The sequence below is a fragment of the Dipodomys merriami genome, unplaced genomic scaffold, assembly GCF_024711535.1.
Source record: "Dipodomys merriami isolate MVZ:Mamm:240054 unplaced genomic scaffold, mDipMer1.0.p SCAF_33, whole genome shotgun sequence".
NCBI lineage: Eukaryota > Metazoa > Chordata > Mammalia > Rodentia > Heteromyidae > Dipodomys > Dipodomys merriami.
The window spans coordinates 3,699,435-3,726,093 of record NW_027204826.1 but is presented as its reverse complement, the minus strand read 5'-3'; the positions used below and the strand labels follow the sequence as shown (position 1 = coordinate 3,726,093).

General features: G+C 59.4%; 2 protein-coding genes across 4 annotated transcripts; one reads left to right on the top strand and one right to left on the bottom strand.

The window, feature by feature from the left end:
- The first annotated feature begins 320 nt into the window (after positions 1-320).
- On the top strand, positions 321-19,035 carry Loxl1 (lysyl oxidase like 1). Of its 2 annotated transcripts, XM_070042918.1 has the most exons (7): positions 323-1,565; positions 10,429-10,537; positions 12,917-13,054; positions 13,219-13,375; positions 14,483-14,578; positions 15,759-15,874; positions 16,964-19,035. In XM_070042918.1, exons 1-7 carry the CDS (start codon positions 500-502, stop codon positions 16,968-16,970), a joined length of 1,689 nt encoding a protein of 562 aa, XP_069899019.1. In that variant the 5' UTR covers positions 323-499; the 3' UTR covers positions 16,971-19,035. The 2 variants fall into 2 exon arrangements, with proteins under 2 accessions (XP_069899020.1, XP_069899019.1); XM_070042919.1 differs by lacking the exon at positions 16,964-19,035 and having other exon boundaries at positions 321-1,565; positions 15,759-15,878.
- Positions 19,036-20,117: 1,082 nt separating this feature from the next.
- Positions 20,118-25,739, bottom strand: Stoml1 (stomatin like 1). Of its 2 annotated transcripts, XM_070042915.1 has the most exons (7): positions 25,598-25,739; positions 23,917-24,023; positions 22,832-22,981; positions 22,161-22,364; positions 21,541-21,736; positions 21,000-21,218; positions 20,118-20,824 (listed from the first exon to the last, which is right to left on the bottom strand). In XM_070042915.1, exons 1-7 carry the CDS (start codon positions 25,728-25,730, stop codon positions 20,631-20,633), a joined length of 1,203 nt encoding a protein of 400 aa, XP_069899016.1. In that variant the 5' UTR covers positions 25,731-25,739; the 3' UTR covers positions 20,118-20,630. The 2 variants fall into 2 exon arrangements, with proteins under 2 accessions (XP_069899016.1, XP_069899017.1); XM_070042916.1 differs by lacking the exon at positions 25,598-25,739 and having other exon boundaries at positions 22,832-23,009; positions 23,917-23,979.
- Positions 25,740-26,659: the final 920 nt, after the last annotated feature.

The window sequence follows — 26,659 nt, the reverse complement described above, 5'->3', positions numbered from 1 at the left end:
GGGGCTGCAGTTCGGAGATTCCCCCCTCCCTCTCCTGACCAGGCCTTGGTTTCCCCGCTGCGCCCTGTCCCTGGCTGGGCAGATGGCTGGGGGTGGGGTGGGGAGGGGGAACGGGCCGGGGCGCATAGCTGAAACCCGACGGGCCGTAGGGCCCCGCGGAGGCAGCCGGCCCGGCAGCCGGCCCGGGGGGCCCTGAGGACTGTGCAGCCCGCAGAGCTCCGTTCATTCGTTCCTTCGTCCCGGGCTGGGGGTTCGGGGCTGGCCCTGGGAGGTCTCCCCCCCCCCCCGTCCCCCGCCCCTCGGGCCCCGGGCGCCGCCCCTGCCCTGCCCTGCCCCCTCCGGCCCGGCGATGCTGTCATCCGCGGAGCCGTCGGGTCGAGGCCAGCATGGACAGAGCTAGAGCCGGGGCAGGCCAGGCAGCCGTCCCGTGCTCGAGGCCGCGGGAGGAGCAGCGCGGAGCGGCGGGGGCCGAGGCGCGGGGCCGCGCGCAGCGGCCGCCATGGCGCTGCGGGCCCTGGTGTGCGGCGTCTGCCTGTGCGCCCTGGCGCGGGCGCGGCCGGGCCCCGAGGCCCCGGTTCCCGACCCCGACCCCGGGCGCTGGCGGCAGCTGATCCGCTGGGAGAACAACGGGCGGGTGTACAGCCTGCTCAACTCGGGCGCCGAGTACGTGCCGGCCGGGGCCAGCCCGCGGGTGCTGCTGGCCGCCCCGGCCCCCGCCCCGACCCCGCCGCGCCGCAGCCCCGGCGGCCCCCGCCGACGCCAGGCCCCGGCTCTGCCCCTGCCGGGCCGCGCGGGCTCCGACACCGTGCGCGGCCAGGCGCGGCACCCGTTCGGCTTCGGCCAGGTGCCGGAGAACTGGCGCGAGGTGGCCGTCGGGGACGGCTCGGGGCTGGCCCGCGCGCGCACCGCCGTCTCCCCGTCCTCCTCGGCGGCCTCGGCCTTCGCCTCCACCTTCCTCCGCCCGGCGCCGCCCTACGCGCCGCAGGCCGCCCCCTACCAGCGCGCGCCCTACGTCGGCCACTACGAGCACTACGACCCCGCGGCGCGGGCCTACGAGCGCGGCTTCGTCTACTACCGCGGCGCGGGCGGCGGCGGCGGCGGCGCGGGCGCGGCGGCCGTGGCCTCGGCCTCGGCGGGCGTCGTCTACCCGGGGCCGCCGCGGCCGCGTTACGAGGACTTCGGCGGGGAGGAGCAGCCCGAGTTCCGCCCGGGCCCCGAGCGGCCCTACGCGCCGGCGCCGTCGGACGGCCTGGACCGCCGGTTCGCGCACAGCCTGTACAGCGAGCGCGCGGTGGGCGCGGACGCGGCCTTCCCCGACGCGGCCTTCCCCGACGCGGCCTTCCCGGACCCGGGCTCCCCGGATGCCGGCGGCGGCGGCGGCGTTGGCGACCCCCGGCTCGGCTGGTTCCCGCCCTTCGTCCCCGCGGCCCCCGAGGCCTACGCCGAGCCGCCCCCGGCCCGCGCGCCCGAGCCCCCGTACCTGCCGGTGCGCAGCGCCCCCGACGCCGACCGCGGCCGCCTCAGCGTGGGGAGCGTCTACCGCCCCGCCCCGAACGGGGGTCGAGGTGAGTCCCGACCCCCCACCCCCCCACCCCGAGCTGCGGGATAGAGGCGGGAAGAACCGGCCAGGTTGGAGAAGGAAGGCAGCCTTCACCCCCTTAATGATGATCATTCCCAGGGCTGGGGGGCCCGGAGGGCGTGGGGGGGCGTCCCCCTCACCTGGCACAGGTGAGCACCGGGCTGGAGGATGATGTCATCCTAGGGCAGTTTCCCCCTCCCCCCATAAACACCCCCCCCCCCGGCTGGGCCTGGAGACCCTGAGACCCTGGTACCATGGCCTAGCCACAAAGTATGAGGGGAGAAAGTGCAGAAAAAACCAGGGAGAGAATGTCTCTAGGCATTAAAAAAACAAGCAAACAAACCTAAAATGCCAAAGAAGATCTTCACTCTATCTACATCTCACATAGTCAGACCACAGGTAAATTGGGGAAAAAAAATCAGTGTAGTCTCTCCATTCCCCTGTCCTTCCTTCTCTATCTCTCTCCCTTTCTCTTTTCTTCTCTCCTTTTCTCTTTTCCTTTCTCTTTTCTTCTCTCCTTTTCTCTTTTCCTTTCTCCCTTTGTCTTTTCCTCTCTCCCCTTCTCTTTTCCTTCCTGCCTCCCTCCCTTCCTTTTCCTCCCCCCTTCCCTTTTTCCTTCCCTTTCCCTTCCCTTCCTCTCTCTTTCCTTTCTTTTGTATGTGTGTGTGTGTGTCCCTACTAGGACTTGAGCTCAGAGTCTGGGTGCTGTCCCTTGGCTTTCTCGCTCACAGCTAGTGTTCTAACACTCAAGCCACAACTCTCCTTCCAGCTCTTTGTTGCTTACTTGGAAGTAAGCCTCTCACAGACCTTCCTGCTCAGACTGGCTTTGAACTTGGGATCCTCGTATCTCAGCCTTCTAAGTAGCTAGGATTACAAGAGGGAGCCAGCAACATCCAGCATTCATATAATCCCTTTCTTCATTTGAAGGTTGAATACTGGAACTTTTGTCCATCCTAGGTTTTGTTTTTGTGTTTGCATTGATTTTTAGAAATGTTACCTTAAATATTACTCATTCTGATTCCTGAGTTTTTCTCCCCCCCCTCCCCCCAGCCCCCAGCCCCTCTGAGCTGGCCTCACTGAGTCCTGGCCTACCTGCAGCCTCTCAGGGAGTATAGTTGTGACCTGCTTTGGGAAGGCACAGGAGGCCTGGGGGGTGGGGGTGGGGGGCTTCGTCTGTGATAAGGCTTCCTCATGAGCCTTCAACACCACAGTGGCTGGCTGTGGGTCTATCCAGGGCTGCACGCTAGAAGCCTGTCCTCTCTGCCCCAGAATCCCACTCCCTGCATCCCTGCACTCTCCCTACTGTGAGCTCCGCCACCCCATTCAGACTGCTGCTGCTGCCCTCTGCCCCCCATGCTCACTCCCCGCTCTTTATCTCCAGTTAACCACCCAAAAACACTGGAAGCAGAGCTGTGAACCAAGTGGCAAAGTGCTTATCGTGAGTGAACAAGCCAGGCCCTAAGTTGAAGCTCCCGTGGTAGAACTAGAGAGAAGGGGTGGTGAGAGGGAGGGAGGGAGGGAAAGAGAGAGAGGATGTTTTCCCTGTGGAGTCCTCCACTTGTGGCGGATTTTCTTAGAATGCGAGACCTCAGTGTGGGGCTCAGCCAGCAGGGCCCCACCCTGGGCAGAGGAGAAAACCAAAGCCTCAAATGCCACAGTGCTGGCAAAGCCTGGCCTGGGACTGTGTGTCTGGGCGCCCTGCCAGCGGGTTTTCAGGGCCCCTCTTGTGGCCTGTGAGTTCTCAAGGCAGACGGGTTGGCTCAGGAGGCTGGAGCGACTCGAGGCTGTGTCTGCAAGGGGGTGCTTGGTGCTCGGTCAGTACAGACTCTGGCTGTGGCCCCAGAACGTTACAGTTCATTTTGGGTCAGAGATGTTTCTCTAATTGGGTGTGGTGGTGAATACATGCCGGTCATCCCAACACTTGGGACATGGAGGCAGGAGGAGCTCAAGTTTGAGGCCAGCCTGGGCTAGAGTGAATCTGAGGCTATGTATAATAGATACAGACACGTATCTAGTATGTATTTAATATATATGTAGTATTACACACATACACATATTTCCTGAAGGCAGAACTCAACAGATTCATCCAGGCTCTGCCCCACCAATGGGGTAGGAAGTACCTAGATGCTCTTAGGCTAGAGCAGGGTCCTTCCCAATCAGAGGCTGGTCCCAGGGAGGACTCCCTGGAGGAGGAGGTGTCCAAGTCCAGCCTCAAGAGTTGTGCATCCTCTCTGTGTGTCCCCAGTTGTGAAGGGAATGGATAAGAGGTAGGGGTGGCCTTGGTCTGGGGGCTCACAGAGAGCCCAGACAGGGAGCGTTGGTTCCTGTTCAGTTGGGGTCATGGAAAAATCCCAGCTTGGGGAAGTCCAGGGCCCCCAGGCCTGGTGTGGGAGCTGGGGATGGATTCTCAGAGTCTGACCTCACTCCTCGCTGCCGCACACCCCGGGGTCTGAGGCCGGTGCTGGCAGCCCGCTGCTCTGTGTAGGCGTGGGTATGTCCTGGCAACACTGAACACATGTGAGCACCACCCACTGGTCCCTGCGTGCCTGTCCCGAGCCCCCACTCCCTCTTGGTGTCTTCTCTCTTCTTCTTCCCTATGAGTCCGGGACCACCCAGAGCTGCCTGTAGTACTATCAGGGAGCTGGGCACAGACTCCCAGAAAAGGGGCAGCATCCTGCGTCCAGCTCTTACAATAGATCTTTCCAGATAGTTCCCAGGAGTGGCCGGCCCCCAGGTCTGAGCCAGCTCTCATGTGACCCCCTTCCAATACTGCCACCAGGTCCTCCTCTCCCTGCAGCCCCCTCACCTTCCCTGAGCTGGGGAGGAGGGTCCCAGAAGACCACAGCTTTCCTCCCAGGCTCTCTCTCTTCTACCCCAAGCCTGACTCATGACTGGTGAGTGTAAGAAAGGACCTTGGAGCAGCCGTCCTGGCCATCCTTCCCTGCGGTTGAGCCAGCCTTGCCTGGCTTGTGTCAGCCATCCCTGTCCTGGGGGGTGGGGGGAAACAGGCCAGGAGAGCGCAGCCTGCTCCCTTTACCTGGTGCTCCCTCCATTCTCCACAATAGGCAGATCAACCCATGTAGCCCTAAGCAGATTCCACCCCCACCCCCGCACTGAAAGCTTCCTTGGTTCCCAGGGCCTTGAAGACAAGAGCTCCACGTCAGCCTAGAACTCCTAGGTCTCCATGGGGACTGTAGCACTCCTCAGCTAACCGATCCTGTCCCCTTATCCACATCTAAGGGGACCAGCCTGAGAGCAGCCTGGGCACTATTGGGGTACTGTCTAGCTCACCTCTACCTGCAGCCAGGTTGCCAGGCCCTTGGGGTCACTTTCTCTTTTGCACAGGGCTTGGGGTAGCTGCCTACAGCCCCAAAGAGGCAGAGTAGCAGCCTAAGCCATTTGCTGAGCACCCAAGTGGCCTAAGAACTTCAACTTTGCTCGCTGCCAGTGCTCATGCCTGCCATCCCAGCTACTCAGGAGGCTGAGATCTGAGGATCACGGTTCGAAGCCAGCCCAGGCAGAAAAGTCCACGAAGTGGTAGAGGTGTGGCTGAAGTGGTAGAACACCAGCTTTGAGTGGAAAAGCAAAGGGACAGCAGCCAGGCTCTGAGTTCCAGCCCCAGGATTGGTACATGCATGTACACAGAGAGAGAGAGAGAGAGAGAGAGAGAGAGAGAGAGAGAGAGAGAGAGAGAGAGAGAGAGAGAGAGAGAGAGAGACCCCAAGGCAAAGGCTTGGATCCTTTGGAGGCAAGGAGGAGGCGGAGGTCCCTTCCAGCAGCTGACCCACACCTGCTTCCAATTCCTGGGCCCAGCATTCCTGCCCAGCAGAGCCCAGCCGCAGCCTGGGTGGGGGCGGGAAGGGGCTCAGGCTGGGTCCCCTCCCCCTGGCCCTGGCCTGCCGCCTGCCCCAGCTGCTGGACCAAGAGGCCTTTCTATGTGGTTCTGTGACAGAGGGTTGGGCCTGGTCCCCTCCTTTGCAGATGGGTCCCCCAGAAATCAGGTATTTTACCATCACTTAGTCCTGGAGTCCAAGATGCTAGAGCAAAAGGGAATGCAGACTGGGTGGTGATCAAACCTTGGGGGATGGCCCACTGGTCCCCTGTTCCAAGGATGCCTGGAGCCATGGGCTTGCCAGACCCAAAGTGAGTTGCCTTTCCAAAGAAAGGGCTCACACGTGTCATCCTAGCTACTTAGGAGGCTGAGATTTGAGGATTGACGTTCAAAGCCAGCCCAGGCAGGAAAGTCTGAGACTCTTATCTCCAGTGAACCACCAAAAGGCTGGAAGTGGAGCCGTGGCTCAAGTGGTAGAGCACCAGCCTTGAGCACAAAAGCTCAGGGATTGCACCGGGGCCCTGAGTTCAAGCCCCAGGACCAGCGCCCACCCAGAGTAAAACAAAAAGCCAAATGGGTGTGTGGCGGGGGTGGCTTTGAGAATGTCAAATGCCTGGAAATGAAAGGTGGCTTTTGCAGACAGATCCCACGGCCGTCCTCACCTGCCCGCTGAGGACACACAGGTGCGGGGGCCCGAGGCGGGGGCCGGAAGTTGAAAGGCATCCCTAACCCATCTCCATGGAGGGGAGGTTTCAGCAAGCACCCAGCTTCCGGGTCCACACTCCTCATCTTACCCAGCTTCTGTGGTCCCACTGAGACAAACCACTGAAGGTCTGGGTTCACCCCTGTCAGTAGCGGGGAGTCAGAGAAGGTTCTAGGCCTGCCGCTTACAGCCATCACCACCCACTTTCCTGAGCTGGTAGATTCTGCAGGCTTCCTGCAGCTGTGACACTCCTGAGCCATGCTGACAACTTAATCTTCTGATTATTAGGTGATCCTTTCATGGGGTTTGAGCCTTGGAGGTGCTGTGTTTCCCGGCTCCCCACCCCCACCTAGGGGGCTGCTGGAGTGGAGGGGGGGAGTCTGGTGGAAGAAGTTTGGCATTGCCAAAACCTCATTCTCAGCACATAGCTGACAAAGGACAGATGGCTTCCTGCCAGGCTCTGTTTATGCCCCAGCCCCTGGCTTGAGAGACTGGGGCTCCACATTCCTTGTCCCATGGAGCTGGAAGACAGACAGCAGGGGTTGATTGGACCCACCAGGAGAGAGGAAGCGCAGGGGTGACAGGTGAGGGGCAGGCAGCCACAGGAATGTGGACACGGCCCCCTCCCCTGGCCAGGAGGGAACAGATTGCTAATGAAGCAGGAAGGACTTGGGTCAGACCGTGGGAGCATTTCCTGATTGCTGAAATGTGGAGCTGGCGAGGTCAGGAAAGGTCGCAGGCTCTTGGCCAAGGATCGGAAATGCAGGGAATGTTTTCATAGCCAAGTGTTTAGGGATCCATTCCACCTGGGCTCACACACCAGCTACCACTCCAAGCTCCTTATGCTGACGGGGAACCTGAGTTTCAGAAAGGGGAAGGCAAAAGCCGGGCGCTGGGGGCTCACGCCTGCCTTGTAAGCTACTCAGAAGGCTGAGATCTGAGGATCGAGGTTCAAAGCCAGACAGGGAAAATCCATGAGGCACTGGACTCCCAATCAATCAGCAAAAAGCCAGGGGTCAGGGGCAGCAGGAAGACAGACTTAGGGTAATGCTCAGTCTTGTGCTGAACTGGGAATTGAGCTGAATTCAGTTGTATGCATTTATAAAAGCTGGAGTGTCTAGAAGTTCTCCCTGTACCGTGTGTGTGTGTGTGTGTGTGTGTGTGTGTGTGTGTGTGTGTGTGTGTGTGTGTGTGTGTGTGTGTGTGTGTGTCTAGAAGTTCTCCCTGTACCGTGTGTGTGTATGTGTGTGTGTGTGTGTGTGTGTGTGTGTGTGTGTGTGTGTGTGTGTGTGTGTACACACTGGGGCTTGAACTTAGAGCCTGGTTGCTGGCCCTTAGGTTTTCCACTCAAGGCTGGCGTTCTACCACTTGATCCACCCACATCTCTACTTCCGTCATTTTGCTGGTTAACTGGAGATGAGAGCCTCTCATGGACTTTCCTGCTTTGGCTGGCTTTGAACCTCAATCCTTAGAGCTCAGCCTCCTGAGTAGCTGGGATTCCAGGCATGTGCTAGCAGCACCAGGCTAGAACCCATGTGTGTGCCTCTAGTTCCAACCCCCCGCTGCCCCTGGGTGACGATGGCCCCCGGCCCGTGGATTCCACCAAGACCCAGGCAGGAGCCTCCCTGGCAGCGCACACTTGTTGGGATGGGCTGTGGCAGGCTGCTCTGAACGGACCCCCGACTAGTGTGAACCGACCTCATAAGCCAGTGCCTGCGGCAGCCCCAGCCCCTGCTCAGGGCTCCTCCGCCCCAGGCCTGCAGGCCTGGCTACTGACTGAACGTCCCCCTGGGAACACAGCCCAGAGAAGGAGGCTGAGTTCTTTCCTGGAAAAACATACCAGCTGAGGGAGGGGGTGGGAGGGGGTGTCCGCAATCCCAGGGACCTCAGCAGGGGGTCCTGGGGGTGTCCTCCCCCTGCCTGAACCCCAGGGCCAGGCAGAGGTTTGTTTTTGTTTATTTTTTTAAAGAAGGGTCAGGAAGCCCCCATAGTGGATAGAATGTGGACCAGCAGCAACAAATAATTATTGAATAATGGTAAGAATGAGTTCATGGAAGTACTAGAAACAGCATGACTAATCTCCAGTGTCTCCACAGTGCACTAGCACTGTCTGGGGGAGGGGACGTGTGGGGTGGGGTGGAGGGGGCACGAAAGGAGAAGCATCCATGGCCTTAGAGACCAGGCCAGGGCCCCCAGCACTCAGCGTATGACCAGGGTCAAGGCACAGGGTGAGACCAGGGTGAGGGTTATGTGTGTGCCAGGTCAGGACTCGTGTGTGTGACTGGGATCAGGGCCTAGTGTGTCACCAGGGTCAGGACTCTTGTGTGTGACTAGGATTAGAGCTCAGAGTCTGACAGATCAGGGCTCGGTGTGTGACCAGGATCAGGACTCTGTGTATGACTGGGATCAGGGCCCAGTGTGTCACTGGGGTCAGGGCTTTTTGTGTGATCAGAACTCACAGTGTGTCACTGGGGTCAGGGCTCCGTGTGTGTGACCAGGATCAGGGCTCATTATGTCACTGAGATCAGGGCCTAGTGTATCACCGAGGTCAAGGCTCAGTATGTGACCGGGATGAGGGCTCAGTGTGTGATTGGGATCAGGGCTGTAGGTCAGGACTGAGCCTAAGTACATCACCACTGGCCTTCAGTGCCCCTGGCCTCTGGCTCTTCCAACCTCCTGGCTTGTGGCTTCAGCTTAGGAACTGGCCTGGAGAGGAGACATCGGGGCCAGCAGAGCCAGCTGCGCAGCCTGGGGGTCGAGGGGAGTAGACTGTCTGCTGCTGACCACTGCGTCCCATGAGATTAACCCCACCCCTTCCTATGGTGAAGACCCCTCCTCCAAGGGGTCTCAGGGAGCCAGAGGCAGGGGGGACCGGCTCCCAGCTGGCTTGAGGACCTGGGTGCCTGGGGAAATGAGAGCAGACATTCCTGGGGGCTCAAGTAATAGCTCTGGGCTGGCCAAGAAAGGGCCACCTCATCCTCACCCCCACCCTCTGCTCCAAGCTTCCTCGGGGTTCCAGATAGGGGAGGAATAACCCTGCTGCCTGGCCCAGGCTCCCCAGGAAGCGGATTTCCCTGCCCCCCACTCGCCTAGCGCCCCAGGAGAAGGCCTGGCCCCAGAGAGAGCAGAGCAGTCTCTGGGCACCCCAGGGAATGTGTGGGTTCGAAGATCTGGAGGCCAGACCTCCCTTCCTCTGCCTCCTTGTCTGGCGCTTTAAACTGAGGTCAAGGAGTCAGGGGTTTGACTACAGGGGGAAACCCTTTCCATTCCCCCCATTCCCAGTCCCCCCTGCCCCGCCCCAAGAGCAGAGGGCTTCAAAGAAGTGGAAAAACCTTAGAAGCTCACTTCATTGTCTGACAGAAAGGGATTTAGAGACCCAGCTCACTTTTCTTTCTTTTTCCTTCCTTCCTTTGTTGTTGTTGTTTTTTTAATTTTATTTGTTTTTATTTTTTGCCAGTCCTGGGGCTTGAACTCAGGGCCTGGGCACTGCCCCTGAACTTCTTTTACTCAAGTGGCTCTACCACTTGAGCCACAGTGCCACTTGTGGTTTTTTCTGTGTATGTGGTTCAGAGGGATCAAACCCAGGGCTTCCTGCATGCTAGGCAAGCACTCTACCACTAAGCCCTCTGTCTTTCTTTTGTGCCAGTCCTGGGGTTTGAACTCAGAGGCCTGGGTGCTGTCCCTGAGCTTTTTTTTCTCAAGGCTAGTGCTCTACCACTTGAGCCATGGGCTCCATTCCCAGCTTTTTTTGGAGGTTGATAGGGGATAAGAATCTCACAGATTTTTCCTGCCCTGGGCTGGCTTCAAACCCTGATCGGAAGATCTCAGCCTCTTCCTAAGTAGCTGGGATGACAGGCCTGGCCGCCGGTGCCCGGCTTCCTAAGTCAGGCTGAGAAGGGAATATGGGGTGCCCACGGCCTCCACTCCTGACCAGTATTCTTCACCCCACTGTGGGTGGGCGTCGAACACCTGCAGATACTTTTGGTCGTCCTGACTCCTGTGTGGCTGGGCAGGGGCGGGAGGACCCCAGCTCCTGCCACACCTTCCTTCCAACCGACACCCACCTGGCCCATACCAGGCCAAGGCCTGGGGCTGTCCTGGTCTTGCCTTTCTAACTCCAGACTCTGCCCTGTCTGCCAGAATTTGCTCACGTCCCAGCTCTGCCAAAAGGTCACTATGGCCTCCACCCCACAGAGTGGTCCCGAGCCTGGGGCCCCCCATCTGGGAGCCCAGCCGGGGTGGGGAAGGGGTGGGGTGTCCACCCAGCCTGGCCCAACTCCCTCGGTGCCATTGCTGTTTTGTTCCTCCGCACAGGGCTCCCTGACTTAGTCCCGGACCCCAACTATGTGCAAGCGTCCACCTACGTGCAGAGGGCCCACCTGTACTCCCTGCGCTGCGCCGCCGAAGAGAAGTGTCTGGCCAGGTAAGGATCCAGGGGCGCCACCAGGGGACCCCCAGAAACAGCGCCTGTGCCAGCTGCACGGCCTGCACCCTGCCTGACCCCCCAGTTCACCGCTCAAGTCGTCCTCATCTGTGAGCCCTGCCTCTCCCTGATAACACGAGTGGCGTGTGCTGTCTCCTTCCCCGCCAATCTCCCCTCCCTCCTCCCCGCCACGCAGAGGACTTGAAGCCACAGTCTGCAGCTCTGCTGATGTCCAGGTTGAAAGAATCTTATTTGGGGGGGGGGGGGGAGGCGCAGTGAATTATTGGGAATTGAACTCAAGACCTTGCACTTGCTAGGCAAGTGCTCTACCATTTAAACCACACCTCTAGCCCAGCTTTTTTTTGTTTTTGTCGGTCATGGGGCTTGAACTTTGGGCCTGGGTATTTTTCCCTGCATTCTTCAGCTCAAGGCAAGTGCTCTACCGCTTGAGCCACAGCACCACTTCCAGTTTTCTAGTGATTTATTGGAAGAGTCTCACTGAGTTTCCTGCCCGGGCTGGCTTTGAACTGTGATCCTCAGATCGCAGCCTTCTGAGTAGTTAGGATGACAGGCGTGAGCCACTGGTGCCTGGCTCAACCCAGCTTTTTTATTGATGAGTTTTGGAGCTGGATTCTAATGAACTTTCCTGCCCTGGCTGGCCTGAGACCACAGTCCTCCAGATCTCAGCCTCTTGAGTAGTTAGGATTACAGTTGTGAGCCACTAATACCTGGCTGAAAGTAATTTTTTTTTCCTTAATTGCCTACTTAAAAAAAAAAATTGAGGGCTGGAAAGGTGTCTAAATGGTAGAGCACTTGCCTTGCATGCATGAGGCCCTGGTTCAATTCCTTAGCACCACATTAGCAGAAAAAGCCGGAAGTGGCACTGTGGCTCAAGTGGTAGAGTGCTAGCCTCGAGCTGAAGAGCTGAGGGACAGTGCCCAGGCCCAGGTTCAAGCCCCATGACCAAAAAAAAAAAAAAAAAAGTTTCAAATCTCTTTACTTTCACCTTTTTTTTGGCCAGCCCTGGGGCTTGAATACAGGGCTTGGGTGCTGTCCCTGAGCCCTCCTGCCTCAAGGCTAGTGCTCTACCACTTGAGCCACAGCACCACTTTCTGTTTTCTGGTGGTTCATTGGAGATAAGGGTCTCACGGACTTTCCTGCCCGGGCTGGCTTTGAACCGTGATCCTCAAATCTCAGCCTCCTGAGCAGCTAGGATGACAGGCATGAGCCAGGGTGCCTGGCTCAAAGCCCTTCTTTCCAGAGCACCCTGAGTCCCAGGCCGGTGAGGAGGAGGCCTCCTGCCCCCCTTTCCTAGATCAGAACCACCTGCTAGAGCCAGAAGGAGCGGCTCCTCATCCAGACCCCAGTGGCCAAACCAAGCAAGCAGGATGGGGAAGAGCCAGGATACATGGCTCCCGCGCCGGGGCTGAGTGAGGTCAAGGCGGGAGGGGTCTGCAGGGCCCAGGCATCTGGAGACTGGGCGTGGGGCTTGAGATGCAGGAAGCCCTGTCAAGCTGGAGCCCAACCATGAGAGGGGCCACAAGGATTTTCTCAAGCGCGGGTCCCAGGCCCGGCTGGAGCCACACAAGTCACACACCACAGCCAGCCAGAGTTGAGTACTGCAGGCCCAGGGGCCCAGTGGGGCTGGCATCTGCTCCCGATCTCCCTGTGAGCTGGGGCCACGCACACAGCCTGCAGTGGGAATCTCACCATTTCCCACGAGGGCAGGGCAGGAGTTAATTGGAGGAAAGGAGGATCAGACGCAGACAGAGGTCAGGCCTCCCCCCGCACGCCCGCCCCCAGACGAGGCCTAACATCCTGGCAGACAGACGTCTGAACCGCCTGCTGTCCAGACATACTCAGAGAAATCTAATCCCTTGTGTCTGCTGCGGCCTCACGGCCCAGACCTGAATGAGGCCAGCCAGGGCAGCTGCCACCCACTGCCGAGGGAACGGGGCCTCCGCCAGGCCTCCGGCCTGTGTCTCCTCTCCCTCTATCCTCCTCTCTCCTTCCTGTAAGGCCTGCCTCTGTTGGATCACGGGAGACATGGGTGAATGGTGGGCAGGTAATCGGCAGGAGACCCTAGGCTCCTGGAAGGAGCAGGTAGATTGCTGGCCTGGAAGCCATGTCATCAGGGAGAGCTGGCCCGATCACCTGGGAGTAGGGAGGGCCACGCGCCACAGGAAAGTCGGGGGGTGGGTGGGAGGGGCACGTGTCTCGGGGTCTCAGTGGAGCAATCTAGGCGGACTGCCTGGAGGAGGTGGCACATCATCAGGCCGCTGGAGAGTCACACAGCACAGGGTCCTGAGGGAATGGGGGGGGCCCCTGCCCGGGCAGGACATGATACAGCTGTGCTGAGTCTCCTGGGTCACCCCACAGCACCGCCTATGCCCCGGAGGCCACCGACTACGACCTGCGGGTGCTCCTGCGCTTCCCCCAGCGGGTGAAGAACCAGGGCTCGGCTGACTTCCTGCCCCACCGCCCACGCCACACCTGGGAGTGGCACAGCTGCCACCAGTGAGTGGAGGCCAGCCAGGGCCGCAGCCTGGGGCGGGGCGGGGCCTGGGGCGGGGGGCGGGGCCTGGGGCAGGGCGGGGCGGGGCCAGTGCAGGAGGGGAACAGGCTGAGAGGCCAGGAGAGCCAGGCCTCGCCTCCCCTCCCCTCCCCTCCCCTCCCCGCAGACATTACCACAGCATGGACGAGTTCAGCCACTACGACCTCCTGGATGCAGCCACGGGCATGAAGGTGGCAGAGGGGCACAAGGCCAGCTTCTGCCTGGAGGACAGCACCTGCGACTTCGGGAACCTCAAGCGCTACGCATGCACGTCACACACGCAGGTGGGCACCGCCGGGCTCCATGGGCACGGGGACGCTGACCACTCAGCCCCAGCACGATCAGGGCCACCACCAGGCCCGGAAGCTGTCTGTCCGCTTGTCCTTCAGTCTGTCCACGCAGCCACTTTGTCTTTTTTTGGTGCTGATCTTGGAGCTTGAACGCAGGGCCTGGGCGCTGTCCTGAGCTCTTTTATTCAAAGCCAGGGCTCTGCCATGTTAAAGCTACACTTCCGCTTGCGGTTTTCTGGGTGGTTCATTGGACATGAGAGTCTTGTGGACTTTTCCTGTTCAGGGCTGGCTTTGAATCTTCATCCTCAGATCTCAGCTAGGATGACAGGCGTGAGCCACTGGCACTTGGTACTTGTCTCTTCTTGGTTGTTTGGAGTATAAAGGATTGAACTCAGGGCTTTGCACTTGCTGGGCAGGTGCTTTACCACTTGGGCCACATCCCAGCCCTTTTTGCTTTTATTCTTATTTGTCTGGGGTGGGGGGATTGGCCTCACACTATGATCCTTCCATTATCTTTTCCACATACCTGGGATCACAGGTTGCACACTGCCGTGTCTGACTTGAGGTAGAGGTCTTCTGAGCTGGCCTCAACCCTCAATCCTCCTGATTTCCACCTCCTAAGTAGCCAAGGTTACAGACATGAGCCACCACTCTCTATCCTGCCTTTCATCCCATCTCTCTCCCTCTGTGTTTCTGTTCCATCTCTGTCTCTGTCTCTCTCTCCCTCTCTCCTGCTCTACTGGACAGTAAATTCAAGGACATGAGCTTGAGACACACACACACAGCCCTTTCATTCTTGTTTTCAAGATCACATTTCCTGTCCTGGCATTGAGTTCCCATCCCCCTGCCTTTGCCTCCCCAGTAGCCAGGGGTTACAGGTGTGCGCTACCATGCCCAGCCTTTCCACCCAGGATCATCGCTACCTGGCATCTCTCCCTCATCCCCCCCTCTGGCTTCCACTTCCCCCTGTTCCACCCGCAGCCTCAGGAAGGGCCTGAGGTGGAGGAGGACGCATGGGAGGTGGGGCAGGAGGCCCCAGAATGACGGGGGGGGGGCAGGTGTCAGGGAGGGGGGTGACTGGCCTCTTGTCTCTGTTGCCAGGGCCTGAGCCCGGGCTGCTATGACACCTACAACGCGGACATCGACTGCCAGTGGATTGATATCACCGACGTGCAGCCAGGCAACTACATCCTCAAGGTGGGTCCTGGTCCCCAGCCTGGTGCGCCCCACCATCACAGGGGTTCACGCCAAAGCCCCCTGGGAGCAGTGGCTCCTGCCTGCAATCCCAGCTATTCTGGAGGCCAAGATCCCCTAAGTAACTTAGGGAGGACTGTGGTTTGAGGCCAGCCTAGGCCAAGAGGCCATCCAGACCCCACCTTCATTAACAAGCCAAGCATGGCAGTGCACATCTGTGGCCCCAGCTATGGCGAGGTGAAGGTAGGAGGATCATTGTTTGAGGGCAGCCCCCAGGCAAAACACTTAAAATCCTACTAGGGAAAAAATAGTCTGGAGGGGTGAGTTCAGTGGTAGAACACCCATCCAGCAAGTGCAAGACTAAGGTCCTGAGTTTTAAATCCAACCAAAAAAAAAGGAGAAATGAAAAAGGAAAGAAAAGGAAAAGGGCAGGCGTCAGTGGCTCACACCTGTCATCCTGGTTACTGATGAGGCTGAGAGCTGAGGATCGCGGTTCAAAGCCCACCTGGGAGCCATGATCCTCAGCTCATGTCCATGAGCAAAGTCCATGAGATTCTTATCTCCAGTGAACCACCAGAAAACCGGAAGGGGCGCTGTGGCTCAGAGTGGTAGAGCACCAACCTTGAGTGGAAGAGCTGAGGGACAGTGCCCAGGCCCTGAGTTCAAGCCCCAGGACCAACCAGAAAAGGAAAGAAAAAGAGAGGAGGAGGAACTGAGAAAAACACGGAGAAAGGAAGAAAGGAAAAGAAATGGAAAGAAATGGAAAAAAAAACCCTCCACACAGCCAGCCTAGCATTTTGGTGTGGGTGGCACCAGGCCACGTGGCCACAGCCTGCCCTGGGCACAGCTAACCTTGGCTCCATGACTGGGCTGTTTTACTTAAAGCCGTCACTCTATCACTTGAGCCACGCCTCTTCCTGCTTTTCTGCTGGTTAATTGGAGAAGAGAGGTCTCTGGGATATGTCTGCCTAGGCTGGCCTCAAAACTCAATCCTCACATCTCAGCCTCAAGAGTAGCCAGGATTACAGGCGTGAACCGAGGCCACGCCTTTGTGGACTCCTCCTGCGGTCTCTCCTCTCTCCTCTCTGTGTCTGTCTCTTCTCACCACCTTCTTCCAGGTGACTTGGGGGAGCGACGCCCCCATCCCTGATAATGCTCCCTGTCTCTTGTCTCTCTCCTCCAGGTGCACGTGAACCCCAAGTACATTGTTTTGGAGTCTGACTTCACCAACAATGTGGTGAGGTGTAACATCCACTACACAGGCCGCTATGTTTCCACGACGAACTGTAAAATCGTGCAGTAAGTGGCAGCTCAGACTGGGCCTGGGTCACGGGCAGCACCGCTGGAAATGCCCGGCACCGACACTTGGGGCCACACTGATGGCCGCGAGTAGCTAGGGCGGGGCTCCGCGGGACCAGCCTGGTCAGCCAACCCCACGTCGGAGGCTGGTGGCAGGGCCCCGGGGCTAGCGTAGATCTGGGACCCGGTGCTGCCGGTCTCTGAGATGTTTCCAGTGATGGGCTCCGCAATCCTATGCTGTGTGTTCGTGTGCACGTGCGTGTATGCTTGATGTCAGTACTGGGGCTCGAACTCCAGGCCTGGGCACTGCCCCTTGAGCTCTTTTGTTCAAGGCTAGAACTCTTACCACTTTGAACCACAGCACCCACTTCTGGTTTGCTGGTGGTTCATGGGAGATGAGAGTCTCATGGACTTTCCTGGCCTGAGCTGGCTTTGAACCTCCATCCTCAGCCTCCTGAGCAGCTAGGATGACAGCCTGGAGCCACAGAGCCTGGCTTGAGCAGCTTTTCTTAATGATAACCAGGTACCTGCCTCAGGCAAGAATGAGGCCTTGGCAGCTGAGGCCCCAAGGCCGCCTAGCACGCAATCCGGCCCCACAGTCCCCCATTACCAGTCATCCAGCTTGGAACCAGCCAGCCGCAGTCCCAAGGTTCTCCCCCTCACCCCAGCTACTCAGAAGGCTGAAGTCTGAGGATCTAAGTTCAAAGCCTGCCTCCTTCCTCTTCCCTCCCTTCCTTCCCATTGCTCTGTACATAAGTGCTTGCCAGGACTTGTGTTATTAGCGCGTCGCCCTGACCTGGCCGCAGGCACGCACAGGAAGAGGGATGGAGGAACGGAGCGTTCCCAGAAAGGCCGAGAACTGATGCCTGTGGCTTTCCAACCAGTTTCTGAAGAAAAAGAAAAATACAGATTCTTTGCGAACCCAAGCACCTCACTAATGGCTAGGAAACGGGCCTGGAATGTAGGGCAGGGGCACAGGCCTCTGGGGTGTGTGTGGGGGAGGGGCTTCTACCTAGCCCTCCCTCCCACAGGCTGGGCATGGCGGTCCAGCCTGTAGCTCACCTTGACCATCTCTCTTTCTCTCTCTAGATCCTGAAGTGTACAGGGAAGACAGCCAGTGTCTTTTTTCCGAAGCAGTCCCCACCAAAGTGCCCAGCCCCCCCCCCTCGCCCAACCTACCCCAGGAGCAACGGACTCCCGCCTCCCTGCCGGCCTCAGGGAGCGACTCGGGGACCAAGGCCACAGCAGTTCTGGTGGCAGGCCTTCTGTGCCTTTTACAGCACCGTCGGAGTGGTTGTTGGATTTTATAATTTTATATATATATATGTATATATATTTGGCCATCCCACACAGCAAGAATGCCCAGGTCTGGACTGAATAAAACCAAGTTTTTCTAACACGCGGCTCTGCCTGCCCAGAGCTGAGCTGGCTGCAAGGGGGCGGGGGGCAGGGGGGCAACCAGAGGCTTGGCCACCTCCCCCAGGTCTCATTCTGTGGCTGGCTGTCAGGAAGGAAATGGGGGAGCAGAGGCCCAGTGTTGCCCAGATCCTGGCCGGGCCCCAGAGCTGTGCTTTGTCTGGCAGGGAAAAGGATAGAGATGGAAAGAGAAGGAAATGGGAAGGAAAACCCCATCTCTGAGCCATCAGGCACACTATTGGGGCTGCAGATGGCTTAGGGGAACTGGGCTGTCACCCAGCTGAGTGGAGGCCAACATAGAGGCCCAAGGTGAGGGCATGGGCCTCCCAGGCAGGGTCTGGGGGTCCCTGAAGGACACGGGGTACTGGGTATCCTGGGCAGACAGGTGGGCTGGCAAAGTGGCCCGAGAGAGGATCCAGCCCTGACTGAAGTGGTCTGCACCGTAGCTCGGCCTCCTCTGTGCAGTGTCCCAGATGCCCATGAGGTACCAGGCTGTGGAGCCCCCCACCCCCGCCCATCCAGTATGGCCCGTCCTGCGTCACCACGCCAGAGCTCCCTGTGGGGCTTGTGGCACGCAGGCCTCTGATCACGAAGGTGTGACAGGGCTGGTCCTTAGGAAGGAATTCTCAGACTCCTAAAGGAACTCCTAGTCCACTGGGCCAGGCCCACCAGGTCTGCAGAGAGAAGCACAAATTCCACAAAGACAAAGCCTCCCGAGTGAAACCCCAGAGCGCAGGTCCGCCCCTGCTTCATCCGTCTCTCCTGGCACCACAGCGTCCCCTGCTGGCCACAGGCTGTCACTGTAAGCCCCTGTGTTGCTGAGAGGCCTCCTACTGGGCACCTCCTCCTGTTCCTGGACAATGCGAGATACAAGGATACAAGGTGCCAGGCACCAGTGGCTCACGCCTGTAATCCCAGCAACTCAGGAGGCTGAGATCTGAGGATTACTGTTCAAGCCAGTCTAGCCCTGAGACTTTTTTTTTTTTTTTGGTCAGTCATGGGCTTGAACTCTGGGCCTGGGCGCTGTCCCTCAGCTCTTCAGCTCAAGGCGAGCGCTCTACCACTTGAGCCACAGCACCATTTCCTAGCCCTGAGACTCTTATCTCAAATGAACCACCAAAAGGCTGGAAGTGGATATGTGGCTCAAGTGGTAGAGCACCAGACATGAGCGAAAAAGCTTAAGCGAGGGTGTGAGACCCCAAGATCAAGACTTAGTAACACACACAAGCACGCACACACATATACGCACACACAGCAAGCTGGTTCTCCTCAGGGCTAGGCTCTTGTCTGGGCCACAGGGCAGAGCCATGCCCCCGTGCTGTGGAGTCAAGGACTTTTCTGCCCAGGCTGGCCTCCAACCTTGAACCTCCACCAGCATCCAGCCAGAGTATGTGTGCGCTCATGCACACGCACATGCATACCCAGTACTGGGGCTTGAACTCACAGCTCGATGCTCTTATCTGGATTTTTTTTTTTAACCCAAGGCCAACCCTCTCTCACTCCAGCTACTGCTCCATTTCCAGCTTTTCACTGGAGGTTAACTGGAGATAAAAAGTCTGTAGGATTTGTCTGCCTGGCTGACTTCAAATCTCCATCCTCAGATCTTAGCCTCCTACACAGCTACGATTATAGGTCTGAGCCACCAGTGCCTGCACTTTGCCTTTATAACTATTAAAAAAAAATTAACTGGTGAATGGATTAATTCTGTATTAATAATGAACATAAACATCAACTAGCATAGTCTATTATCATTGTCCATTGTGGGGTTTTGTTGTTGTTTTTTGTCAGTCATGGGTCTTGAACCCTGGGTCTGGGTGCTATCCCTCAGCTCTTCAGCTCAAGGCAAGCACTCTACCACTTGAGCCACAGCGCCACTTTCAGTTTTCTGGTGGTTCGTTAGAGGTAAGAATCTCACGGATGTTTCTACTATGGCTGGCTTTGAATTGTGATCCTCAGATCTCAGTCTCCTGAGTATCTAGGATTATAGGCATGAGTCACCAGCCCCTAGGCCTGTGGATTTTTAGGCAAAGTATTCCTCCCCTTCTCCCAGCCCACCCATTGCAAGGGCCCTCACCTCCTCAGGGAAGCCCTCCCTGGGTGATGCTCCCTCCGCTGAGGGTTGAGCCCTTGAGCAGAGGAGAGGGCTCCACCTCTGAGATCTGGGCCACCTCACCTGAGGATGGCCCTCCCTGCAGGGCAGAGGCTAAAGTACTGGCCAGGCTGGCCACAAGCCTAGCCTCCAGCCACACCAACACCCAGATATGTCTGTTTACCAGGAAATGAGGTTGATTCCCAACCCTGTTCCCCAAAGGCCCCACAAAACCTCAGACAAAATGAGCAGGTTCAGAATCCCCCGAGTTGTGATGCAATCTCCCCACCCAGGCGCAGTGGCAGCCTTGTTGACGGCCTGAGTGAGTGAATACCGTGTGTAAGACCCAGGCTGGGGGTGTGTGGGGACAGGAAAGGAAGTCTTGGAACAGGGCAGGGCCCAGTAGGTGGTCACACCCTCCAGAGTGACCCCACAGACCTGAAGAAGGGGCTCCAACCCAGGGGGAGGCCTATAGGAGGGACCAGCCGGGACTGGCTGGTTTGCCGTCACCACAGTGGACACCCCTGCCTGTCACTTAGCTGATGGTGGTCGGCCCCGCTCTGGCTGGTAAACTGTACCCCAACTCCACCCTCACTGCTCACTTCACGTATCTTGGGAGCTCTGCACCAGCCCAGGGTAGGCCTTGGCAGGGAAAGGGGGGGTTGTCACCTCCTACCCCCCAACCCCGTCCGGTCTACCCAGTGCCCCCAACCCAGGTCTCTGCGCTCAGTTCCAGTGTAAACCAACTTCACATTTATTTGCCCCTCCGGAGAGAAGCGTGGACAGCGAGACTCGAGACCCAGCTCGTCAGGCATGCGGGACGAGCTGGGGCCTGGCTGTGGGGCCCGGCAGGCCGGCTGTGCCCCGCCCTGCCCCGCCAGGCCAGCCTGACACATGCGCACTCCATCCACCCTGGGGCTTAGAGCCCAGGCCTCGGCTTTGTACAATCACACAGGCTTGGCCAGCGCGGTTTCTGTGACCTGGTTCTCGTCAACGTCTCCACGCTGGGTGGCCAGCTCAGGGACTGTGAGCTGGACACAGGCAAAGGCCTACCCAGAGACCCACTGGGCGCAATACCAAGTACAGAACAGCCTCCAGCGTCTCCCGGCCTCCATCCATGGCCTCCTGGCTGGGCCTCCAAACTTCATCGAGCCTCAGCCCGCCCCAGTGCAAACCAACACCTCCTCCAAGAAGCCCCACTGGCTTGACACAAGGTATCTGGCTGGATCGTCCTGGTGACAGCAAAGGCAGCTACTTGAGCGCCCTGAGGACAGCCTCCAGCTTCATGACCACAGCCAGGTCGCCCTTCACCTTCAGCCGCCCATTCATGTAGGCCCCCAGGGGCCGCAGCTCCCTGCTCAACAGCGCCCACAGGTCCGCCTCCGCCATCTCCACCACCACGTCAGGGACACCATCGGGCGCCCCACGTCCCACCCTGCCTCGCCCTGTGAGGGGAAAGAAAACAACGATAAAATCTGGGCTCCGGTGGCTCACGCCTGCCGTCCCAGCTACTCAGGAGACTTGAGATCTGAGGATCGCAGTTCGAAGCCAGCCGGGGCAGGAAAGTCCGTGAGCCTCTTTATCTCTAATAAACCTGGGGGGGGGGGAGGGGAGGCGCACCTGTGGTGAGGTCCAGGAAGTAGGCGCTCTGGTTACCGCCTGGCAGGATGACGTTGAATTGGTAGCAGGCCCCAACCTGGCTGACCAGGGCCTCGGACAGGAGGGGCTGCAGGGCGGTCAGCAGCCCCTCCGCCACGGGCTGCTCAGGGCCGGGCCCGGCACCACTGCAAGGGGCCGGTGCTTCCACTTCGCTCAGCATCTCCAAGGTGTCGGGGGTGGCTGCAGGGAGGCAGGGAGGCCAGAGCTCAGGGCTGAGGTCCTGATGGCAGAGGCCTCTAGGCCTCTGGTGGCCGTTTCCTCAGGTTTTCCTTTCAGGCCTCATACTCAAGCTTCTTCCTATGCTAGGACAGGGACCCTCCCCTCCAAGTTTCCAGCCGTGTGTCCCTGCAGCTCCAGCCTGGGACGGCTGCCCACCCCGAGGCCGCCAAGGGTCTGGACACTGCACAGCCATGCGGACTGCACAAGGCTGCCTGACCAGGCCGGGATGTGGCTGGATGATCGTGGGATCGAGGTCCACTGCCTCCTCCTCCGGGCTGCTCACCTGGCCGGGGCTGCGGGGCACCTGCCGCCCCCGGGCTCAAGGCTCCGCCCAGCAAGTGGAGAGCCAGCTGCTGGAGGGTGCTGTCAAGGCCGGGCCCGGCCGGGCCGTCCTGGGGCGGCTGCAGCACGGCCTCCACCACCAGCTCCACCCGGTCCACCTCCAGTCCCCAGGCCCGGGTCACGTCGTTGATCTCCAGCTGGAGAAGACACGGGGGAGGGGACAGCGGGATGGGAGGGGGGGGCATGGATTAGGTCAGTACAGCCCGAGATGGAGAGCCGAAGCCGGGAGCATGCGCGGACTAGAGACAGGAGCGTAGGCAAGGCCCCTGGGAGCATGCGCAGACCGGAGACAGGCGTGCTAGGGACTCGGAGCATGCGCAGATGGAGATCCGGCGTAGGCGAGGGGGCCCCCCCCCCGGGAGCATGCGCAGATGGAGATCCGGCGTAGGAGAGGCCCCTGGGAGCATGCGCGGATGGAGATCCGGCGTAGGCGAGGCCCCTGGGAGCATGCGCAGACCCGAGACGCGGGAAGTGGTCGTCGGGGTACCAGGCATGGCGCCCGCACGTGCCGAGACCCAGAGTCGAGAGCCTGGAAAGCCCGGAGCGGGGCTGCCCGCCTACCAGGAGCTGGTCGCTGATCTTGAGTCTCTCCATCTGGATCTCGGGCAGAGGCCGCCGGAGAAGAGCCTTGGTCATGGCGTTCTGGGCCGTCATGCGGGTGGCCGCGTTCAGGTCCTTCACGGCCAGCACCGACAGCACCGGGTCCCAGATGCGGAACTGGACGTCGGCCCCCACGGACAGCACGGCCCCGTCCTTGGAGGTCAGCTGTTGGGGGGCAGGAGGCCGGGAGGACGGGCCCGGGCCCCCCACTGCCCGCCCGCCTCCCCCAACGCAAAGGAGGAGCCGGGCGTGGGGACTCAGGCCTGTCATCCCAGCCCCGCGGGAGGCTGAGCGCTGAGCATCTCCGTGAGACAGGGGCAGGTAAGTCTGTGAGACTCCAGTCTCCAATGAACCACCGAAAAAAAAAGCTACAAGTGGACTGTGTGGCTCAGGTGGTAGAGCACCAGCCTTGGGCAAAAACCCCCAAAACCCTCAGGACTGGCTAAACGACAACAAAACTAGTGTCTAAGTATTAGCTGGGGTCTGGTGTGTGGAGCCTTCATCCGCAACTGCTTTCTCTTCTCCCCGCCCACCCTGCCAAGATGGCTGCTGGCAGGCCAAGGTGCTGGCACCTGTGCTCACTGGACATAAGCTCTACCCTCCCCCCCCCCACAGCACCAGGTACCCCTCACCTTGCAAGGAGGGACGTTGAAGGCTCGGGTCCTCAGATCCACCCTCTGAGAGCAGTCGATGAAGGGCAGCAGTAAAACCATGCCAGGCCCCTGTGGGGGGCGGATCCGGCCCAGACGGAACACCACCATGCGCTCGTAGGTGGGTACAACCTGCCCCGCGGCAGCAAAAGAGACCAAGCTGCAGGTTGTGTGGCTCAGGCTGGCCAATGCCCTCTGCCAAGTCCCGCCCTTTCACCCCCTGGCCTAGTCCCCTGGGACACAGTCAGGAACCCTAGCCTGTTTTTAGATGAGAAAGGCTCAGAGAGGGACTCAAGTCACACTGCATCTATGCAAATCAGGATTTGACTGTGGTTCTGGACACCTCCCAAGAGCCTGTGTCTCCATCGCTTCATCTCTGTGGCCTGAAGCTAGGGCAGGACGCGTGCCAGGATGCCGCCGTCTGCTCCTGCATTGTCAGAGGAGAGGCTGGGCTGCTCTGACTGCACCTGAGCAAAGGGCCCTGCCAATTTCTACTCCCCGGAGCCCTTTATGAAGCCATTTTGTCCAAATTGAGTGATGAAGGCGCAGAGAGGCATCGTGACTGGGCCTGGGTCACACAGCATTGGTTTCGGTGGCATTTGAGAACTAAACTCTCGGGGGCACTTAAGGACTCCCCCTCCAGACACAGGCACCCAGAGGTTTCCTACAGAAGCTGAGGGAGGCCTTGGGCCTTGGCCCCCAGCAGCTCCTCTGCACCGCCTCCTGCTGAAAACAAGGCCGGAATTCTAAGCAAGCTGGGTGTTACTTTGTTTTTAATTTCTAATTTGGTCTAACCCAAAGGGAGAATGAAATGGCAGTGAAATCAGAGTCCAGATCCCAGGTGTTTGAAAGACTCATTTCTCCTTACTAGCTCCCCAGGACAACATGGGACAAGTCAGGGCCTCAGTTTGCTCATCTGAAAAATGGGTATGAGCAACCCTTCCCTTGTCCATGTTTAAGGGGTGTGAGAATATTCAAGGGCAGGAGGAGGTAGAGCCTGAGGCAATTCATTCCTCAAAGTCCTCACTGTGGTCCTATTTCTCCAGGGTGAGTAGTGCCAGCCTTACCTTCAGGGCAAACCAGCCGGAAATAGGGAAGGTGATCAAAAGAAGCAGAAAGCCCAGGAAACTGATGATGCCATGGCAGAGGCAGGAAGACCAGCTTTGGGGGGAGTCTGGGGGAGTCAAGAGAACGGAGAGAATCACAGGGCACGGCCATTGCACCTGAAAAGCCAAGCGCTCCTTGAACTCAGTGGGGGTCAGCTCCTGCCTGGCACAGAGCATGCATGCTGCCCTGAACTGAATGCTGCCTGCACAACCCATTCCTTATCTCCCAAGCCCCCCAGAAGTGTGCATCCCAGCAGTCCTTATGTCCCAGCCTGTGAAAGAGCGTTAATTGCTCACTAATGGGAGCCACAGAGGAGCTTTAATATATTCCCCACCGAAATATATTCCCCACCGAAAGAACTATCAAAAATATAAACTTTCAAGCCTGGTATAGTGGCATATGACTAATCCCAGCGCTTAGAAGGCTGGGGCAGGAAGAAGCTTGAGTTCAAGACCAATCTGGACTACATAGCAAGACTCAGCTTCAGAAACATAGAGTACTGGTTGCTGGTGGCTGACACCTGTAATCCTAGCAACTTAGTTACTTAGGAGGCTGAGATCTGAGGACTGAAGTTCAAAGCCAGCCAAGACAGGAAAGTCTGTGAAACTCTTCAGTTAATTACCAAAAAGCCAGAAGTGGAGCTATGACTCAAGTGGTAGAGCACTAGCCTTGAGCAAAAAAGCTCAGGGACAGCACCCAGGCTGTGAGTTCAAAACCCAGAGGAAAAAAATCAGAACCACATCTGTATTTCATTTTTACAAGCTGGGGCGACATTGGGCTGGGAAGATTAAACTCATCCCAGTGGAAGATCCAGATGCCTGGAAGAGGCCAAGATTGGGGGGAGGGGGGGAGGTGCAGGGAGGGCAGAAGCAGCCTAGAATCTGGGCTGAATTTCCCTGCTCTCATCTTAACCCTGGCCAGAAAGCAGCCAAAACACCCTCCGTCCTGTCCTCCCTGAGGCCCAGGCTGCTTTGGCTTTCTATACCCTGGGGCCCCTAGCCTCCACTCCCAGCCTGGTCTGAACCCCCTGAGGGCGCGGCCTCAGATGGCCGGACAGGGATGGCCGTCACTAGCTGGGGGCCTGGGGGCCTGGGGGCCGGGGTGAATGCAGAGCCTTGAACTTGCAGGGCAGACTCCCGGAGCAGCTCAAAGCAATGTCTTCTGTTGTTGGGGCGTGGTGGTGATGGTAGAGAAGGCGTGTGTGTGTGTGTGTCCTGGGGCTTGAACGCAGGGCCTGGGCGCTGTCCCCGCCTGAGCTTTTCCCCCTCAGTGCTGGCGCTTCACCACTTGAACCACAGCCCCACGTCCGGCTTTGAGCTGGTTCACTGGAGATGAGAGTCTCACAGACTGTCTCGCCCTGGCTGGCTTGGAACCGCGATCCTCGGACTCGGACCTCAGCCCGGGAGTAGCGGGTCTCCCCGCGGACGGAGCCGCGTGGCCCGGCGTCCACCCCGGGGAGGGGCCGGGGCCTCGGCTCGGCACGTGCACCGGGGAACGGGAACCCGGGAGAGCCGCCGCCGGGCCCGGGAGGGCGGACCTGGGGCGCCCCGCCCCTCCCCGCACCCCGGTCCCCGGGGCCGCGGCTCCGCCCGGGGCTCCGACCCGCCCCCCCGGGGTCCGCCCCTTCGGGCGGCCACTCACCGGCCCCCGGGCCCGCGCCGCCCCGCTCGGGGTCCAGGCAGCCCTTCTGCGAGCCCAGAAAGCCGAAGCTGGATTGCGGGAAGCGGTCAAAGTCCCCGAGGGGCAGCGCCCGGTACCCGGCCCGGCCCAGCATCGCTCCGGACCGGGGCCCGCCCCGCGCCTGCGCCGGCCCCGCCCCGCCAGGCCCCGCCCCCGCGGAGGGCCCCGCCCCCGCCGCCGCTTCCGGTTCACCCGCGGGTCGGGTGCCGAGCGCGAGGACCGCCGGCGTCCGCGCGTGCGCGGCTCCACAGCGCCGATCGCGGCTGGAGGACCGCACTGCAGCCTGGCGGGGGCGTTCCGTGAGAAGGGGCCGGGAAGGTCAGGGGCGGAAGGCTCTCCGTCATCGGCCCTCACCGGGCGATGCGTGAGCTGCGTCTGCACTCGCGGTTTCTGTAGGGCCTGGTGAGTGGTCCTGCCCAGCAAGCCGGGCCCGTGGGGGCCGATCTCCTGCCACAAAGGGCAAGGTGGTCCGCGAAGTTTTGCTGGTTAGTTGGACTTTTCCTGCCCGGGCTGGCTTTGAACCGCGATCTTCCGATCTCAGCCTCCTGAACAGCTAGGGTGACGGGCGTGAGTACTCACGCCCAGCGTTTGCTGGGGCCCAACTCCTGTCCTCTCACCTGCTGGCCGGGTCTCTCCTCACACTCCGGACCCGCCCCGTGCCCAGGGCTCACGCCTGGCATCCTCGAAAGCAAAGATCAGAGGATCGTGGTTTGAAGCCGGCCGAGCAGGAAAGTCCGTGAGATTCTTATTCCCCCGTGAACCAGCAAAAAGCTGGAAGTGGCGGTGTGACTTGAGTGGGAGAGTGCCAGCTTTGAGTGGGAACGCTCCGGGACAGTGCCCACGCCGGGGACTGCGCACACATCCGTCCACACACGCATCACACGCGTGTGTGATGTATCCACCGAGCAGAGGGCCCGTTCCGCCCAGGCCCGCGCTGGGCGCGGGTCTCCCCGGAGGGAGTGGGGGGATCTGAGGGTCCCTGAAAAGCAGGCGTGCACGTGGTTCCCCTCTGTGTCCAGGTTT

Excerpts from the sequence above, each read along its gene's own strand:
- Loxl1 (XM_070042918.1), top strand. The coding sequence starts at position 500 with ATGGCGCTGCGGGCCCTGGTGTGCGGCGTCTGCCTGTGCGCCCTGGCG. Across the intron at positions 1,566-10,428 it reads CGCCCCGAACGGGGGTCGAG|GGCTCCCTGACTTAGTCCCG; the intron begins GTGAGTCCCGAC and ends TCCTCCGCACAG. Across the intron at positions 13,055-13,218 it reads GAGTGGCACAGCTGCCACCA|ACATTACCACAGCATGGACG; the intron begins GTGAGTGGAGGC and ends CCCTCCCCGCAG.
- Stoml1 (XM_070042915.1), bottom strand. The coding sequence starts at position 25,730 with ATGCTGGGCCGGGCCGGGTACCGGGCGCTGCCCCTCGGGGACTTTGAC. Across the intron at positions 24,024-25,597 it reads CGGCGCGGGCCCGGGGGCCG|ACTCCCCCCAAAGCTGGTCT; the intron begins GTGAGTGGCCGC and ends TGACTCCCCCAG. Across the intron at positions 20,825-20,999 it reads CTTCCTGGACCTCACCACAG|GGCGAGGCAGGGTGGGACGT; the intron begins GTGCGCCTCCCC and ends TTCCCCTCACAG.